General features: G+C 40.9%; 1 protein-coding gene across 1 annotated transcript in view; it reads left to right on the top strand.

The window, feature by feature from the left end:
* Nucleotides 1–2645: 2645 nt before the first annotated feature.
* LOC100767743 (leucine-rich repeat-containing protein 39) overlaps nucleotides 2646–18385 on the top strand; it is a 19029-nt gene continuing 3289 nt past the window's right edge. Inside the window, exons 1-7 of the mRNA XM_035451729.1 lie at nucleotides 2646–2758; nucleotides 7758–7863; nucleotides 9127–9283; nucleotides 10929–11065; nucleotides 15390–15535; nucleotides 16378–16530; nucleotides 17562–17698. Coding sequence (XP_035307620.1) covers nucleotides 2646–2758; nucleotides 7758–7863; nucleotides 9127–9283; nucleotides 10929–11065; nucleotides 15390–15535; nucleotides 16378–16530; nucleotides 17562–17698 — 949 coding nt within the window. The remainder of the gene's footprint in view (nucleotides 2759–7757; nucleotides 7864–9126; nucleotides 9284–10928; nucleotides 11066–15389; nucleotides 15536–16377; nucleotides 16531–17561; nucleotides 17699–18385) is intronic.

Genomic DNA, 18385 nt, shown 5'->3' with positions numbered 1-18385 from the left:
GGTTCGTTTATCTGAAGCATTGTTCAATGTAGGGGCTTTGTACTGTTGCACATCAGTGTATTTTGAAGTTTTGCTTGGCTTCAAATAGATCCACTACATTCTGTTAAGTACATACCACCCGTAAGTCATGCAAAGTGGAAGACTTATAGAAAGAATGTCTTTCTAGTGCTTAGCCATAGTTCTCCCTCCATGGGGCTGAAGAGGTGTCACAGTGGTGAAGAGCACCTGTTCTTGCAGAAGATCCAGGGTCAATTCCCAGCATTCACATGGTGGCACACAGCCATCCGTAACTCCAGTTCCAGTGGGTCCAACACCTTCTTCTGGTCTGCAGGGCACTGCATGCATGTGGGGCACAGCCATACATACACACAAAACATCCAAACATAAAACTTTAAAACTAAATGAATAAAAAAAAGAGAAATAGTTCTCCCTGAAAGGTTCCTAGTGTCTCTGGCATTGTCTACACAACACACTCACATACATTATCAGTTGAACCTTTCCACAGAAGCCCCACGTGACTCTTGCTATTCTCAGCCTTGTCCGTAAGCTAAAATTAGAACTAAGCTGACATTACTTTTCACTTGGTTACAGCCCGACAGAGGATTTTAGTTATTTGGATCCGCACTGGAAAAAAATTCACCTTGTGTTTCTAGCTGAAAATCGGGAGCTTTGGGTGTGTTGGCTGCAGCATCCCCCAATGGTAAGTGCTTTTCCAAAACAGTCTTCCTCCATTCCTTATGCATAAGTGAATTGCCAGTGATGACTTCACTGTGTATAAGCCCACCAATGTAGAACTGAACTTGAGTTTAACTTATGAGCCCTTTAGGGGGCTTGTCATCACTCACATTTTTGTCATTCTCTGGGACATAAGAGATAAGCTTCCCTGCAAGCAAGAAGTTAATATTGTGTTTCTTTAGCTATTTCTCTAACTTTGGTATCGGCATGCTTACCTCAGGGCTACACTGAGCGCTTTTCCTGCACAAAGCAGTTAGATGAAGAAATGCTTTGGTATGAGCTTGATTTTTTTTCTGATGCAGAACTGTCATTTTTAGGAAAACTAATATTAATGATGACCCATATTTAATGTCAAACAATGAAATAAGTTAACAAATGTGAGTTTATATGTAATAAAACAATAGATATATGAAGATAGCTCCCGTTCTTTAAATATTCTCATTTTATGTTACGGAAAGTATTTAGCACTCACTTCAGTTTTATTAACATCTGAGACAATAAATTATAGGTGACATGTCCAGGCAATTAGGTCACCAGTACATGTCCTCTAAGACTCCTTCCCTACCACCAACTCTCCCTTTCTTCTTTTATCCCTCTGTTCTTTCCTGCCTTCCTTTCTTCCTTCCACTTATTTTGGCAGGATATTGTTATGCACCCCAAGCTGGTCTCAAACTTACCATCCCCTGCCTCAGGCCACCAACAGATATGTACCATTATGCCTAACACCAAGGTTTATTGACTGCAGAAAGAGTTCACACTCAGTTCCTGTGTGTAGGCTTCATGCATTCCTTAGGAATAGTAGTTCTCCTATTTTTAACAAGCTACTTATTTATTATATTATTTTTGAAACATGTGTTTATTTTTGTGAGATTGTATACCAAGCACTAGTGTGTGTGTGTGTGTGTGTGTGTGTGTGTGTGTGTGTGTGTGTGTGTGTGCACCTGTGCACCTTTGGAGACCAGAATATGGCTTTAGATCCCCATGAACTGAGTGGGGAGCCTTGTGATGTGGGTGCTGGGAATCAAACTTCTGTCCTCAGGAAGACGAGCAAATGCTCTTAATCATTGAGCTGTCTCTCTAGCCATCAAAAAACAAAAACAAAAACAAAAACAACAAAACTGGTTTAATTATTCTTGTGTGAAAGCCCTATGTGGAGGACCCAGTTGGAGTCTGGATCCTCTGAAGGATGTCAGACTTGAGGGTAAGCACCTTTTCCTGCTGAGGGCCCTAGACTTATGTGTCCATTGTTTAATCACTCTCCCATAGTTGCATGCAAGTCTAGTTACAGGTTTTCATTATTATGAACGACATGGTAGCAAAGGAAGACGATTGGGCAGCAGCTCTGGCTCCTACCACATGTGTTCTTTTAAGTTCTAGTTTCCTTGTGTGAATACTAAAGGCAACAAAAGTGCTCAAATCATATTTTACGTGGGTTTAAAATAAGATATGGCAGGCAAACACATGCGGAATAGCTGGACATGCTGGTGTGAGCCTCTAGTTCTATCTACTTGGGAAGCTGAAATCAGAGGACTGCTTCAGCCCAGGAGTTTGAGACCAAGTAGGCAACACATGGACCTTGTCTCTGAATAAACAGGGAAGGAAGGAAAGAAGGAAGGAAGGAAGGAAGGAAGATGGAAGGAAGATGGAAGGAAGGAAGGAAGGAAGGAAGGAAGGAAGGAAGGAAGGAAGATGGAAGGAAGATGGAAGGAAGGGATAAGTAATAAATATAGTTTGGGAGAGATACAGGTGTTCAACAAGCATCACCCCTCATGATTGCTATGGTGTGTGCAAATATTCTGAAACACAATGCTTCTTCCCCTCTTGTATACTTAGGTCTTCTCTGAGGTGGCCTGTGACTCAGCTCTTCAGAACTTAATGAAGTAGATGACTTACTACAATGTGGAAAAATCATGACAGAAAATGTGGTTTGTTCTGGGGCCGTCAATGCTGTAAAGGAAGTCTGGGAAGAAAGAATAAAGAAACACAATGAAGTGGTGAAGCGAGAGAAGGAATTTCAGCACAAGTATGCTGTGACATTTTATCTTAGATTAGTGGAAACATAATCTCATTATCGTAAAAAGATCATTTAGTAAGAGCTCCACTGAATTTGATAGATTTTTATTTGCTGAAAACTCAAAATAACCTATTTTATTTTATTTTTGGTTTTTCGAGACAGGATTTCTCTGTGTAGCTTTGGAGCCTATCCTGGCACTCGCTCTGTAGACCAGGCTGGCCTCGAACTCACAGAGATCCACCTGCCTCTGCCTCCCGAGTGCTGGGACTAAAGGCATGCACCACCAACGTCCGGCTCAAAATAACCTTTAAGATGCTTCATTTTTATTTAATGTGTATGAGTATTTGACTACAGGTAATTTGTCTACCACATGTGTACGGTGCCCACAGAGACCAGAAGAGGGCACTGGATCCCCAGGAACTGAAGTTACTAACAATTGTGAGCTGCCATATGGGTGCTGGGAACTGAATCTGGATCCTCTGGAAGAATATCAAGTGGCCTTAACTACTGAACCATCTCTCAGCCCTCAAAATAGTCTTTAATTTTTTCTATATTACTATCTTATTATTTTGCATGTGTGCATGGCTTGCCTGCCTGTATGTCTGTGTACCTCTTCCATGCATTGCCCTCAGAGGCCAGAAGAGGGTGTCAGATCCCCTGGAACTGGAATTACAGATGGTTTTGAGATGTAGTGTGTGTACTGAAGAGTCAAACCCTGGTTCTCTGGAAAAGCAGCCAGTGCTGTTAACCACTGAGCCGTTGCTCCAGCCCTCTGGAACTATTCTTAAAGGAAATAATTGACTCAGACGGGACATTTGTGTTGAGAGTAGCAAAAGGATGTTTGCATGTGGACGCAGAACCCCGCTTAATACCCATGGAAGTTTGGTTTCTGTGACAGTATAATTTTCAGGATTACATCCACAAGAAACATAAAGCTGCACCTCAAGCAGAAGTTGGACACATTCCCCAAACTATCTGAATGGCTGTGAGCTGGGGCCAGGGCCCCTCTGGATCACATGATTTCTTGATAAAGAGAGGGCTGTGTTTTAATATTGGGCTCTCATTTCTTCTGAAATGTTAACATTTTACCTACTTTCCTGATTGGTTGTCTTCAATAGAATCTTGCAAGAATATCTCTCTTCTCATTCATGAAACAGATAAGTTCTACTTCAGTTGCTCCAACTGGGAGGGGGGAGGGGGGACGATGATTGCAAAAGTGGCCAAAGCACAGACTCCACATTGTAAGACTCAGTTTCTGTCCACCTCCCTCTTCCAACTCCTGCGTGTGGATCAGCCCTCCAGTTAGCCCTTTTACACCTCAGCCGTGTGTGTGTGTGTGTGTGTGTGTGTGTGTGTGTGTGTGTGTGTGTACCCAAGTGTTCAGATTATCTATCCAAGAAATGAATACCATGAAGACCTCAAAAAACACTATTACCCTTAAACACAATTTTATTGCAAAATCACGTTATAGCATTAACAAACTTGGTTTTGCCAGGTGTGGTGGTGCATGTCTGTAATTCGAACCTTTGGGAAGCTGAAGCAGGGGGACCATAAGTTTGAGGGCGGCAAACACAGGGAGAAAGGGCTGTGGAGAGTAAGTAGTCAGATGTGACGTTGGGGCCATGCTGTTCTGTTGGTTCATCAGAAAGTTCCAATATGACTCAGTAATTCTCCTAAGAATTTAGCCCTAGACATAAACATATACAATCTGTGGAAGGTCAAATTGCAATTAACTTTAAAGACGTGTGTGTGCATGTGTGTGTGTGTGTGTGTGTGTGTGTGTGTGTGTGTGTGTGTGTGTGCATGTGTGTCTGTGTGCATGTGTGTCTGTGTGCGAGCATGTCCCTGTGTGTGTGCGGGGGGGTAGGTGTAGGTATTCATGTGGGTGTATACATGTGCAGAAGTGTATATGTGCATGCAAAACCAGTCCAGAGGCGGATGTCAGCTGTCCCCCTGAGTCACTCTCCACCTTATACATTTGTGTGTATATGTTCATGTGTGAATGCATGTGAATGTGAGCATGTAAATGCATGTGCAGGTTAATGTTGGGTGCCTTCCTCAGTTACTGTTCACTTTATTCTTTTTTTTTTTATCACATGGTCTCTCACTGAACTTGTAACTCAGCTAGGCTGGGTGCCCGGTGAGCCCTGGGCACCCTCTTATCATCCCATCTTCCTTCCTCTGGGGTTACAGATGTGTCATGGGTTCACACTGGTGCTGGGGATCTGGACTTAGGGCCCCATTTTTCTAGCTCAGCTCCTGTTTCCAAAGACAGCAAGATGATCCTAGACTCAGGCAGCACTCATTCTATGAATCTAAGTAAGAACAGATTGCTTTTAAATACAGAAAAGGGCTAGGAGGGGCAAGGAAAATCATAGAACACAAGGCAGCTTGGCCATTCCAAAGTTATTTTTCCTATAAAACCAAGACAAGAAGACAGAACTATAAAAATAAACAGCTGGGTCATATCACACTACCTCATGCTCCCTTTAGGATTATGTTAAGATTATGTGTTAGGATTATGGCAGAGGGAAATTCATTACTAAACTAATTGGAGCTATTTTGGTTGGGGAAAGTGACTGTCACCTGTCATGACAGGTGCATCCTCTTTCTGCATCCTCTCTCCAGAATTCTCCTTGTCTGGTAGCCCCCCCTATACTTCCTGCCTCACTATTGGTCAATCAGTGTTTTATTAACAAACAATAAGAGAAACATATTAACAGTATACAAAAGGACATCCCCCACCAGGGCATGGCTTGAGCATCTGAGACCTCAAAGTCTAACCCCAGTGTCACACTTCCTCCAACAAGGCCACACTTATTCTTCTCAAGTAGTGCTTTTACCTAATGACTGAACATTCAAATATATGAGCTTATGGTGGGGGGGGCATTCTTATTCAGACCACCACAGAACTTATTTTGATCTTTAGTCTGATTTGTTTAGGTACAGTGTAAAAGCTAGGTCCAAAACAATGAATGACCTTTAATAACTGCTATTTACAAAGAGACATGTACACAAAGGTTCTTAGCAACATGATACAGAAGAATCAAAACATAACAATAGTCAGCTGATGGATAAACAAACAAATGTGATAGATCTGTACAGTAATGCCATCCTACCATCAAAGGAAGTACATTGCTGATTTGTACCATACAATGTGGATGAAGTTTGAATTGTGCCAAAAAGCCAGGCACACATATATATTGCCCTGTTTACAAGAAACACAGAACAGGCAAATGTATAGGTATAAAAATAGTGATGATCAGGAAGAGAAGGAGGGATGAGGGATGTCTGTTAATGAGGATTGAAGGGGATTTTTGAGTGATAAAATATTTTGGAATCAGATACTAGAGACCATTGCATGATGTGAATTTACAGATAAAATCATTGACTTGTATTTAAAAGGTTGAATTCTCTAGCATGCAAATCAGATCTCACTCATGCTACTAGAAGGAAAATATATGAGAATTGTGATGCTTTTTAAAACCTTAGGGCTGAGCTTAGTAAATGCAAGGTACTGTGCTACCCCCGGCACCAGAGCCAATAAGCCAACCTTGAAACAATTGTGTTAGTGAATCCAAGACACTGCTGACTGCTCAAAGCCAATCAAGTGAGAAGAGGGCTAATGTGAAGGTTATTAAAGGGCCAGCCCCTTAAGAAAATAGAGGGCTGGGCCAGGCGTTGGTGGCACATGCCTTTAATCCCAGCACTCGGGAGGCAGAGGCAGGAGATCAAGGCCAACCTGGTCTCCAGAGCGAGTGCCAGGATAGGCTCCAAAGCTACACAGAGAAACCCTGTGTAGAAAAACCAAAAAAAAAAAAAAAAAAAAGAAAGAAAAGAAAATAGAAGGCTGTGTGATGGGGGAAGTCCTTGTGTGTATGTTTGTCTTATTGGTTGATAAATAAAGTACTGTTGGCCAATAGGGTAGCAAGATAGGTAGGACTAGGAGTCGAGGAGGAGTCTGGGAAATGTAGTAAAAAGAAGTCTTGTGATCCAGGCCGGAAGTGGCATAGCAGGCAGACTCAGATTATAAGTAGGGAAAGCAGGATATCACTGTCTTCCTCTTCTTCCTCCTCTCTTCTCTGGAGCCACCATGTGAGCCCGACAAGAGAGGATGCATCCCACCAGCGTCCTTGATAAGTTTTATAAAATATATAGATTAATAATTATGTTTGATACTTAAGATAGAGATAGCAGACAAGAAATCCTAGTCATTGGCCAGCAGCATTGTACCTAATATAAGTCTGTGTGTGTTACTTGGGACCTTAACAGGGCTCCAGCAGATTGGTGGAAAGATTTATCATTATGTGTGTGTGTGTATGTATGTATATATATATATATATATATATATAATATATATATATATACTCAAAAAAGACCGTCTTAAGTGGCTTAAGCACACAAAGAGATTTTAGAGGATGTGGTGGTTTAAATGAGATCGATCCCACAGATTCAAGAGTGAGCCCCAGTTAATAGAACTGTTTGGGAGAAATTAGGAGCCATTGCCATGCCAGTCTGCTCCCTGCCATGATGACCACTGAGCCGATGGTATTAAAAATCAGCTGAAGGGCTGGAGAGATGGCTCAGAGGTTAAGAACAACTGGCTGCTCTTCCAGAGGTCCTGAGTTCAATTCCCAGCAACCACATGGTGGCTCACAACCATCCGTTATGAGATCTGGTGCCCTCTTCTGGTGTGCAGATACACATGGAAGCAGAATGTTGTATACATAATAAATAAATAAAATCTTAAAAAAAAAAAAAGAAATCAGCTGAAAGGTGGTTGCATGTGTCAGCACTGGCTCAGTGGTTACTTTTTAGTTTTTTTTTTTCTTTTTTGCAAAATGACATAAATCTTTCCTCTCTTCAACACTTCCCATTCAACCTTAGCGCTCTCTTAAATTCATGCATGGCCTCTATTTCTTTCATTGTTGTATCAGCTGTTTGGATGGACATTTTGAAAGCCACTTTTGTCATTACCTATGAATACAAATATGTCCTGGTGTCTTAGGCTAGTGCGGATCTGGGAAGATCGAGTAAGCTTAACTAAGCTGAGAGAAAAGGTCACCAGGGAAGATGGAAGAGTCATTTTGAAGATAGAAAAAGAAGAGTGGAAGGTAAGTGCTCTAGAAGCAGTACTTGATTGCTCACGCTCTGGAGAGTGTGAAGACCTGAGAGGACATGAGCCTAGGTTTAAGAGTAGGATAGTTAGAAATCTATTAATAAGTGAATTTGGCCAACACGAACAATGGGAAAGAAATGTAACTGCATGAAGTTATTTTTTGTCAGTCTCTTTGCTCCCACACTAGAACTCAAATCCCTTGTGATATTTATTTTCTAATTCCTTCTAATGGGCAGATATCCCACTGTGCTCTACAACAGTGATGTCCAGGCTAAATTGAATCACATAGCTAAACTATCAATTTAGACTTTAAAATGGAAGGGGACATTTCTTGTTAGGTATTGATACTTTTTTCTCCCTCATATATGGATGAGCACACATGCACAGGTGTGCTTAATTAGATCAGACAGGGTAATTTTTACAAGGGCTTCAGAGCCTTGACTCAGTGTTTGTTTTTCACTCATGGAGGCATCATTAGCTATGTTGTCAGTTTCCTAGTTAATTTTCTATTTTCTCTTTGGCTTATTTTAGGCTTTAAAGGAAAAGGTATAGAATTCAGAGTTTAAAGAAAAAAAAACTTTTTAAAAAACTCATAAAATAGGCTGGAAGTGGTGGTGCACACCTTTAATCCTAGCACTCAGGAGGCATGGGCAGAGGTAGAGGCAGGCAGATCTCTCTGAGTTCAATGCCAGCCTGGTCTACATTGTGAGTTCTAGGACAGCTAGAGCTCTGTAGAGACCCTGGCTCAAAACAAACAAAGAAACTCTCAAAAATACTTAGTAATAGAAGTGGAAGAGAAATTCAAATTACTAAAATGCTTTTTGGAATATTCTCATTTTCAATTATGTATGTGCTCTTGGATAGTCTAATAAATACAACAGAATCATTCATTAGGACAGACTTCTATGTGCATCATTTTTGGACAAAATCTGGTATTTTTCTTTATTCTACAATGGTTGAGATTTGAAGATTTAACAATAAATAAGGTAAATAAATAATAACTTGTAAAAAACTGAGAATAAATTTTTAACGATTAAAAATAATAAAAGTCAAGGTTTGAGTAGTAGAAGTAGCTCAAAGTACCTGGAAGTGTTGCCAATTAAGGGGAAACTATTGTCAAGTGCTTCTATAAATCCCATAATATCACAGCAGTGCAATACAATGCTAGAATAATTCAGGCAATGCAATGTAATGTAATGTAATGTAATGTAATGTAATGTAATGATTGTCCACACATTTTTTTTTATATATATTTTAGACTCTCCCTTCTTCTTTACTGAAACTGAATCAGCTACAAGAATGGCAACTTCATAGGACAGGGTTGTTGAAAATTCCTGAATTCATTGGAAGATTCCAGAATCTCATTGTGCTAGACTTATCTCGAAACACAATTTCAGAGATCCCCCGAGGAATTGGTGAGGATGATTGCTTTTATCCCTGTGCTATCTTATCTACCTGCCAAATGTGCTTTTTTCCTTCTCTCAGCCGCCCCCCCCCACACACACTTAAAAAAAACAGGGAATAAAGATCTCCCTGAAGCCCCAGAAAAAGTGTAAACATTTATCTAGCTTAATGCTTCTGCGGATTCAAACGTATACTGGGTGATAGATCAGATTTCAGTTGAGAGAAGCTTTTGGAATTATTCTGTATATTTTGAAAACAATATTGTTGGTTTAGCTATTTAACTTAGAATACACTAAAGGCAATAAAGGGGGGGGGGGACTCATTAGACAGTGGGGAAATGCTCCCAAATGAAAAATTGCTTAGGATGTAGTGTTCTGTTGGGGGTTTTATGTTGGAGATCAAGGCCAGTGAAGGGGACTCCCCCACAGCGAGGGCTCACTCCCATACCCGGATTAAACACAACCCCCACCCAAACACCTGTTTCACCGAGAGATCCTTTATTAAGAGGGCAAGAAATGGTAAAGTGGCCGCCTTCTGACTCAGACAGAAAAACAGCAGCGAATGACACTGCGGGTGCAATTCTTAAGAGAATAAGGGGGTGTCTGTTAGAATGGGCTAGGAGGCTGTGGTAAAGGAGATAGGGAATTCGGAAGAAGGGGAAGGAACAAGAGAAAAGGGCAGGGGTATTTGTCCTGGAGGAACAAAGGACTGTCTCCAGAGAGGAGACAGACGTGGCCCCTAGGCAAATGGTGGTTTATAAAGGTAAAGGGAGAAACTTCATGTTAGGAAGAGGTGTTTACTTTTAATTGGACATGTTGACTAGGTGAACCAAAGGGGGCTTTTGATTGCTGGCTTTGGTAGTTAGCCTCAGGAGGAAGTGGCCAAATAAGGGAATAGACCTTGGTGGCTAGCTACAGGAATGTAATCCCCCTTCTCCTTCGGTTTTTCAAAACAGGGTTTCCTGTGTAGCTTTGGAGGCTGTTCTGGAACTCTCTCAGTAGACCAGGCTGGCCTCGAACTCATAGAGGGCCTCCTGTCTCTGCCTTCCAAGTGCTGGGATTAAAGGCAAGCACCACTACTGCCCGGCAGGAATGTAATCTTAACAGTTTTTAGCAAGGCAGAGGGAATTGGGAAGAAGGGTTAAGGCCTGCCAGAGCCACAGGGTGGGCTTGTTTCCCTTCACCCAAGGTCTGGTACATGCTAGGCAGGGTCTGTACCATCCACAGCCACCTTGATCCAGGATACGTGGTATAGATAAAGCAGAATGAAAATACCACTGCCTCTCCTCCTACAGCATGATAAACTTGCCCCTGGTTTAGAGATGAGAAGAGGGTGGGGCTGGAGAGCGGGCTCAGAGGTTAAGAGCACTGAGTGCTCTTCCAGAGGACCTGGGTTCATCAATTCCCGGCACCCACATGGCATCTTAAAACTGTCTGTAACTCCAGTTCCAGGGGATCTGATACCTTCACACCAATGCATATAAAATAAAATTAAATAAATTATTTAAAAAAGAGAGGAGGGAAGAGAATAACTGAATTTGTCATTATGTACATAAGGAATGTAAGCAGCACTTAGTGAGAGGAAACACTAAGTCCACCTTCTTCCTATTGTGTGGTGTTATTATTATTTGTTGTTGTTGTTGTTGTTATTGTGCAGGACTGCTCACCAGACTGCAGGAACTGATCCTTAGCTACAACAAAATCAAGACTGTCCCCAAAGAACTGAGCAACTGTGCCAGCTTGGAGAAGCTAGAACTGGCTGTGAACAGAGATATAAGTGACCTCCCTCCAGAGGTCAGAAGGTCTAAACATCTGTTTTGTTTACATCTACTATAGCTTGCTTCTCAGGCATGTGATTGTTGGGAAACAAAAAAACAAAACAAAACAAAACAACCTCACGAAGCAGTGCTATGAATTGTATTTTAGGAAAGGAATACTTAAGAGAAAAGCATTTTCTACCAGAAGGCAGATCTTTTCTTAGAACAAACTCTACTTGGCATAAAAGGTTCCTGTACTTCTGTCACCATTCTGCATTATTTGTTGGAGAGAAGACTGAGAACTTTATGTAATTTAAAATTCCCATGATAAGGAGAAGCCTGGGTTCCTGTAGGGGTTATTCATACATGCTTGATTATTTGTCACTGCTAGGGATTGAACCCAGGGTCTCATATATGCTGCACAGACACTCTGCTACTGAGCTGTATCCCCAGTCATTGAGGCTTTTTTGTCTGTCTGTCTGTTGTGAGGCAGAGTCTCACTGTGCAGCTCACCCTATTTAGTCTAGGTTGGCCTTGAGCTCCCAACTCTTGCTCCTTAGCTTTTTGAGTGCTGAGGTTATAGGTGTACATGATGTCTGTGATTTTGAATCCACTTGATGTTGTTTTGAATGAATATGTGTGTGATTGCTATGAAGAATAGACAATGAGATAGAACAGAAAATCTCTTTTCCTGGTTGATTTTTATAGCATTCTCACTCCTGAGACAGACAGAAAGGATGATGAGAATTGGAGGAAGTGCATCATGCTGGCATCCCAGGCTTTTCTAAGTAAAAAGTAAGGTAGCAGGTTGGAAAGGCTCCTGCCTTTGATTTGATGTCTTGTCATTGGTTAAACTAAATTGATGAAGAAGACATCTGTGTTACCTTTCAAACAAGCTAATGCTCTTAGAATCAGCAAGAAATGCCTATGGTTTTTCTGCCTTGAAAACAATGACTTTGCAAGACCAAAGTTAAGAAATACAATAAAATTGAGAACAAAAGGTACAATTCCATTTTCTTACTTCATCTCTTAGTAGATCAGATTTATTTTACTAAACCACTGGCATGTTACTAGTAATAGTCAACTCCTCCCAGTTTGCTCTTGGAAACATAGCACGTGTTTCATCATGTTAGATTATTTTAATGCAAACACAAGGAAAATGGTGATAGAAACAATTTATATGTTTGGTTGTGAGCCTAGCCTTTAATGGCTAAGCCATCTCTCTGCAGCCCAATAGGAACAATTTATCTATGTGGGAAGGCCAGTATGCATGTTTTCTAAAACTTGTGGTTTTGTTTCTAGGAAAGGCTCTGTCACTAACAAGCTATGTGAACTTGGACATGATGTCATTAATCATTCTCTCCACCTTAGATTCTCCAGGAGACAGGTTACTATCGTGTGATAAGACTTTTCCTGGGGATACACAACACACATGTCTAATTAGTCCTGAAAGGGTACCCACAACAGCCCCAAACACAGATCAGACCAAAGTCCAACTAGGTGAACAATGAGTTTTACTGGGGTTACTTGCAGGAATATGGGTGAGGGTTAGAGGATCAAAAATGACCCCAAGAGAGCTGCATCACCAAAGTCTATCTCACTAAAGCTGGGAACTAGACTACACTCACAGCCTGCAGGCAGTTCTGCAAGTTGGAGAGTGTCCTTTCCAAGTGACAAAGTTGGTCTAATCCTCTTCTAGGCAGTTCAGCTGGTTTCTGCTTCTTCCAGGTATGGTCTCAGAGTCTTCTTTGCTTCTTGGCTTGTGTGAGTGTGACTCTCAGCAGTCTTTGTAGTTCACTCTTGGGAAGGAGGACCCTAGTGAATCTGGTCAGTTTCAGGTATTTCCTGGACCTTATTTGAGTTGTTTACCTGATGGCTTACAGACCTTCCCTGCAGGATGGGATGTTTCAGCCTCAGAGGAAATTGCTACTAAAATATTAGAAATACTATTCTGAGATCTGATCCAAAGACCATTTAATGCCACAGTGTATCCTCTGAGTAGCTATGTGTCCTTGGACAAACCCTCTAATATTAGATTTTTGTTTTCACATAGAAGGCTGTTAGACAGATTTACTATCTTTTCAATACTCTATAATGAAAAGATTCTAGACAGGTGTGGTGGCTTTTAACCACAGCACTTGGGAGGCAGAGGCAGAGGCAGGTAGAACTCTTTGACTTCTTGGCTAGCCTGGTCTACATAGCAAGTTGTAGGCTAGCCAAAGCTAGAGTGCTAACCTGACTCGGAAAAACAAAATAACAACAAAAAGGATTCTAGTACTACTGAGGGGTCAGCAACTGAGGATTTCTCTGTCAGACATAAATTGCACCTACCTCATTAGTATATGTACCTATTAACAAAAATTTGAAAAGTCTGGTAACAGTTTTCAGAAATGCATTTTTAGTCATGGCTTGAATTAAAAAGCGGGAGAAACAGCATCACCTACTAGATGGAATCATGCCACCTCCCATGTCTGTATTCACATTATGTAGCCGTGTGTGTGTGTGTGTGTGTGTGTGTGTGTGTGTGTGTGTGTGTGTGTGTGTAGGCCAGATGTCCTAGGTGTCTTCCCCAATCACAAGCCCCGTGGACTTGCTTCCCAGCACTAGGTTTTCAGGTGTGCTACACATACAGCTTTTTACTTACTGCTGAGAATCCAAACTCAGGTCCTAATGCTCACTAAACATTGAGCAACTCACTACTAAGCTATCTCCTCAGTTCCCTCATCCTACTCTTTTGCACTACTACAAAACACTGTATTTGTATACTTCTTGGTGCAGATGGTACAGAAGGAATTAAAAATACAGAACATTGACCGCCAAGTTGTTTTTGTTTGTTTTGCAAATGTTAATTAAATTCTTATAAGACCTCCAGTAGGATAAAGAGGAAGGAATTTTGAGGCCTTGGGTCTATAAAACTTGAGTTCATCGAGTTAACATGAACTCTCTGAGAGATTTTATTCATAAAACAGAAATAATGACACTGCCTTTGTGTGGTTGCTGTCATAATTATTTACTTATTTAAGTACAACAGTGGGCCAATCATATAATTAGTTTTCTCAAAAAAAAGAGATGAGGAATAGAAATAACTTAATCGATATTTTTTTATGTGTATTGGTCTTTGCCTTCGGGTATGTCTGTATGAGGGTATCAGAAGCCCTAGACCTGGAGTTACAGACAGTTGTGTCAGGTGGGTGCTGGGATTTGAACTAGGGTTCTCTAGAAGAGCATTCAGTGCTATTTATCACTGAGCCATCTCTCCAGCCCCCACTAATAGATATTTTTAGATGAAAAAACAAAAACAAAAAAAACTGGAGCTCTAGTCATTACCGGGAATACATTTTAAGGCTGATGAGAGAACCCGGGCACGGTGATGTATACCTCTAAGCCCAGTGTTCTGGAGGTAGAGGCAGGTAGATTTTTGTGAGTTCTTATTCTTAATCTGAGCATAGTGCTGTGTGTTATAAAATCTGCAGTCACTCATCACACTTTCAAGCAGAATTATTACAGAGTGAGCTTGATGTTTGAGATAGTGAATGTGAGTAAGTCAGTAAGGTTATCTTTTTTGTTGTTGTTTTTTTGTTTTTTGTTTTTCGAGACAGGGTTTCTCTGTGGCTTTGGAGGCTGTCCTGGAACTAGCTCTTGTAGACCAGGCTGGTCTCGAACTCACAGAGATCCGCCTGCCTCTGCCTCCCGAGTGCTGGGATTAAAGGCATGCGCCACCAACGCCTGGCTCAGTAAGGTTATCTTGAAGAGTCAGTTTTTCATATAATTTTCAGTCAATGGCTGAAAGTAAAGATGAGAAATGCTTCTTGGGGTGGGGATGCTGCTTTTGCCACACAGGTCCTATTAGCCCCAAAACTTGGTTATCTTGGAAGACAAACTGTCTTTGAATAAAAACTTTTCATTTCCTTTTACTGGCATCCCAGGTTACTCAGGTCTTTTTTGTTTTTGTTTTTGAGAGAGTCTACTGTGTAGCTGTGGCTGTCTTGGAACTCACTGTGTAGACCACAATGACCTTGAACTCAGGGAAATCTGCTGCCTTTGGCTCTAAAGCTGGGATTGAAGGCGTGTGCCACCATACCTGCCTCCCCCCTACCCCCTTTGAAACAGTTCCTTTATAGCCCAGGCTACCCTCGGTCTCTGGGATTATAGGCATGTACTTCAGTTATCCTTATATTTTATTTATTGTGGGCAGCTCAAGTATAATGCCAGAAGTTATTCAATTTTATGTGTGATTTGTGGACTCTATTTATGTAAAGCTCATGGAATATGAGCTTTTTATGTGAAATAGTTCATCAGTGTAAGTCTTCTAGTAATGTACATTGTGGATAATTATTTGTAAAACCCACTTTCCTCTTTAGCTCAGCAAACTGTTAAGACTCACCCACCTTGATCTGAGTATGAACCACTTCACTACAATCCCTCTTGCTGTCTTGAACATGCCTGCCCTCGAGTGGCTGGATATGGGAAGCAACAGCCTTCAACAACTTCCTGACAGTCTAGAAAGGTAAAATAGGTTACTTTATGCTACTGATGATTCAAAGCCACCTACGAAAAATAAGAAACAAGCCGGCTGTTGGTGGTGGCGCACATCTTTAATCCTAGCACTTGGGAGGCAGAGGCAGGTGGATCTCTATGAGTTCGAGGCCAGAGTGCCAGGATAGGCTCCAAAGCTACACAGAGAAACCCTGTCTCGAAAAACCAAAACCAACCAACCAACCAAACAAACAAACAAAAACAAAACAATAAACCAGACACCTAGGAGCCCACGATGATCACAAAAGACCCAACTAGTTCAAAATGTATCATTTCAACGGTTATTTTCATTTATTCCAAATTACCAAGAACACGCCGTAGTAGCCACACTGCTTAGAGCATGACAGGCATGCCAGGATGAGGGAACTGATGCAAAGATGTTTGTCACCTATGCCCAGGTCTCAGTTATCGACATTAATTGGATTTGAACCTAGAAATTCTGACCCTAGTCCATACTGCGTTGCCTAGGATGGGCATATATTATCAGCCCTTGATTTTTAAGATTCATATTAGGTGACATTGACAGCTGTTCATTTAGAAAACTATGAAAAACATGCGGTATAAAACATTGGCTTCATTTTTGCAACTGCATGAAGGCTAGTCTTTAGTGAATTCCCTGATGTATGTTTCCCCGGCAATTAGGTCATAAGAAAGAATGAACTCCACTAAACAAATAAATACATTTTATTAAGTGTTAAATAATTAACTAAGTAAATAATTAAGTGAATTAAAAATTGAATGTTAAATGTAACAATACGATGAGGCCAGCTTTTCGTATTCAAGTTGACTGGTTGCAGAATTCTGATTTTCCAGAATGCAAAGTTTACATACATTGTGGCTACAAAGGAATGAAATAACTTGCCTGCCAGAAACAATCAGAAATATGAAAAACTTGGGGACTCTCGTTCTCAGCAACAATAAACTGCAAGATATTCCAGGCTGCATGGAAGACATGACAAATCTGAGGTAAAGGGTACAGTTACAGCATGGCACACTTAGTCCTGGAGGCACAATGGAGGAATACAGATCCTGACCAACACATTTGGGTTGTGATTGATATGACTGCATATATGTATATTTAAAATTTCCTTTTGTGTGTGGGTGTTTTGCCTGCACACCATTTGTGTGCCTGGTGCCCATGGAGGCCAGAAGAGAGCATTGCATCTTTTGGAACTTGAGTTACAGAGGGTTGGGCTGTCACGTGGGTGCTGGGAATTGAACTTGAGTCCTCTGTTAGAGCAGCCAATGCTCTTAACTATTGAGCTATTTCCCCAGCTTGAGTGTATATATTTTAAACATGTATTTCAGTGTTTTAATAATTTCATGAATATGACTCATGTAACATAAATCTAGTTTATTCAAGAAGTAATTCTTGAAAATAAAATGGTACTGGCATTTATCAGTTTGAAGAAATGTCTTTTGTTGGTGACAATGTCATGGAAATTCTCTTTATATAGCTAGCAAACACGTTGCAATACAAAAAACCAAAAGAATAAAATAGTGACTATTTTCCTTCTGAATAATTACAAGTAGGCACAGGTATTATATTAGCCTATAGAAAGCAGACTTTTTTTTTTTTATTTTGCTCTTTAGTAGAACAGCAATAAAATTTTCTCCAAAATGCAACTTTCTGATGGAATAAGGCAATGGGTACTCAAACTCAAAACCTCCATAACAAAAATCATTCATTCATTTTCTTATCCAGCAATTTTAGTTTTGTACTTGATGATTAAAGCATTCATCCATAAAACAGGCACAAACTATATTCATAGCATTCATTAATCATATGTTTATAATACAACTTACTCTCATCACATTAACTGTTATGTAAGCTTTGGGGGGCGGAGATACTGTCTCTTCTTGGGGTATATTAGATTTCAGCAAGATAATCAGTTATTGTAATACAGTATACTGTTATCTGATCTTTTTCCAGGGAAATAAATGTACATGTACTTCTATGGCACCTATAAAAACACTGTTTTCTGGTGAACTGCTAGGTTTGTCAACTTTCGAGACAACCCACTGAGACTGGAGGTGACACTTCCTCCCAGTGAAAACACAGAAGGAGAGGAGGAGCAGGAGTTGTTTGGGCTTCAGTTCATGCATGCATATATACAAGAATCACGGAGAACAGGTATGAGATTTTAAACAACACAGATGAAATATTTTTGGAAGAGAGTGTATGCAATTAAGTTCTATCTTTCCATTTATTCTTTTATGGATTTCTCATTCTGTCTTGTCTTTTCCACCAAATTGGCCAACCCTGAAAGGGGAAAATGAATTTTGACTTCGTTCATAAGTCTGGTAAGCACTAGCAGAGAAGCTGCAGAGATGGTCTTTCAAATGGAATCAAGGGAGTAACTCCTCAGAGGTACTCATTGCACAATCAAGGGAAGGAAAATATGCTTCTTGTTTCTCTCTGTAAACATGATTCTGCTGTGTCGGGGCTCAAATCCACAGCAAGTGCCCTGTCACTGAGCAACAGCTACAACCTTGGCTTGATTTAAATTAATTTCTTTTATGTGTATGGGTGTTTTGCTTGTATGTGTGTCTGTGCTGAATGTGCATGCAGTCCCTTCAGAATCTAGAAGAGGCCATCAGATCCCTGGAGTTACAGAGTTGTTAGCTGCCATGTGGGTGCTGGCAACTTAACTGGATCCTGTGGAAAAGCAACCCGTGCTATTAACCACTGAGCCATCTCTCCAAGCCCTCAAGATGGGGCATTGGTGGCGCATGCCTTTAATCCCAGCACTCGAGAGGCAGAGGCAGGTGGATCTCTGTGAGTTTGAGACCAGCCTGGTCTACAGAGCGAGTTCCAGGA

Source organism: Cricetulus griseus, assembly GCF_003668045.3.
Source record: "Cricetulus griseus strain 17A/GY chromosome 1 unlocalized genomic scaffold, alternate assembly CriGri-PICRH-1.0 chr1_0, whole genome shotgun sequence".
Lineage (NCBI taxonomy): Eukaryota > Metazoa > Chordata > Mammalia > Rodentia > Cricetidae > Cricetulus > Cricetulus griseus.
This window is presented reverse-complemented; position numbering and strand designations above follow the sequence as displayed.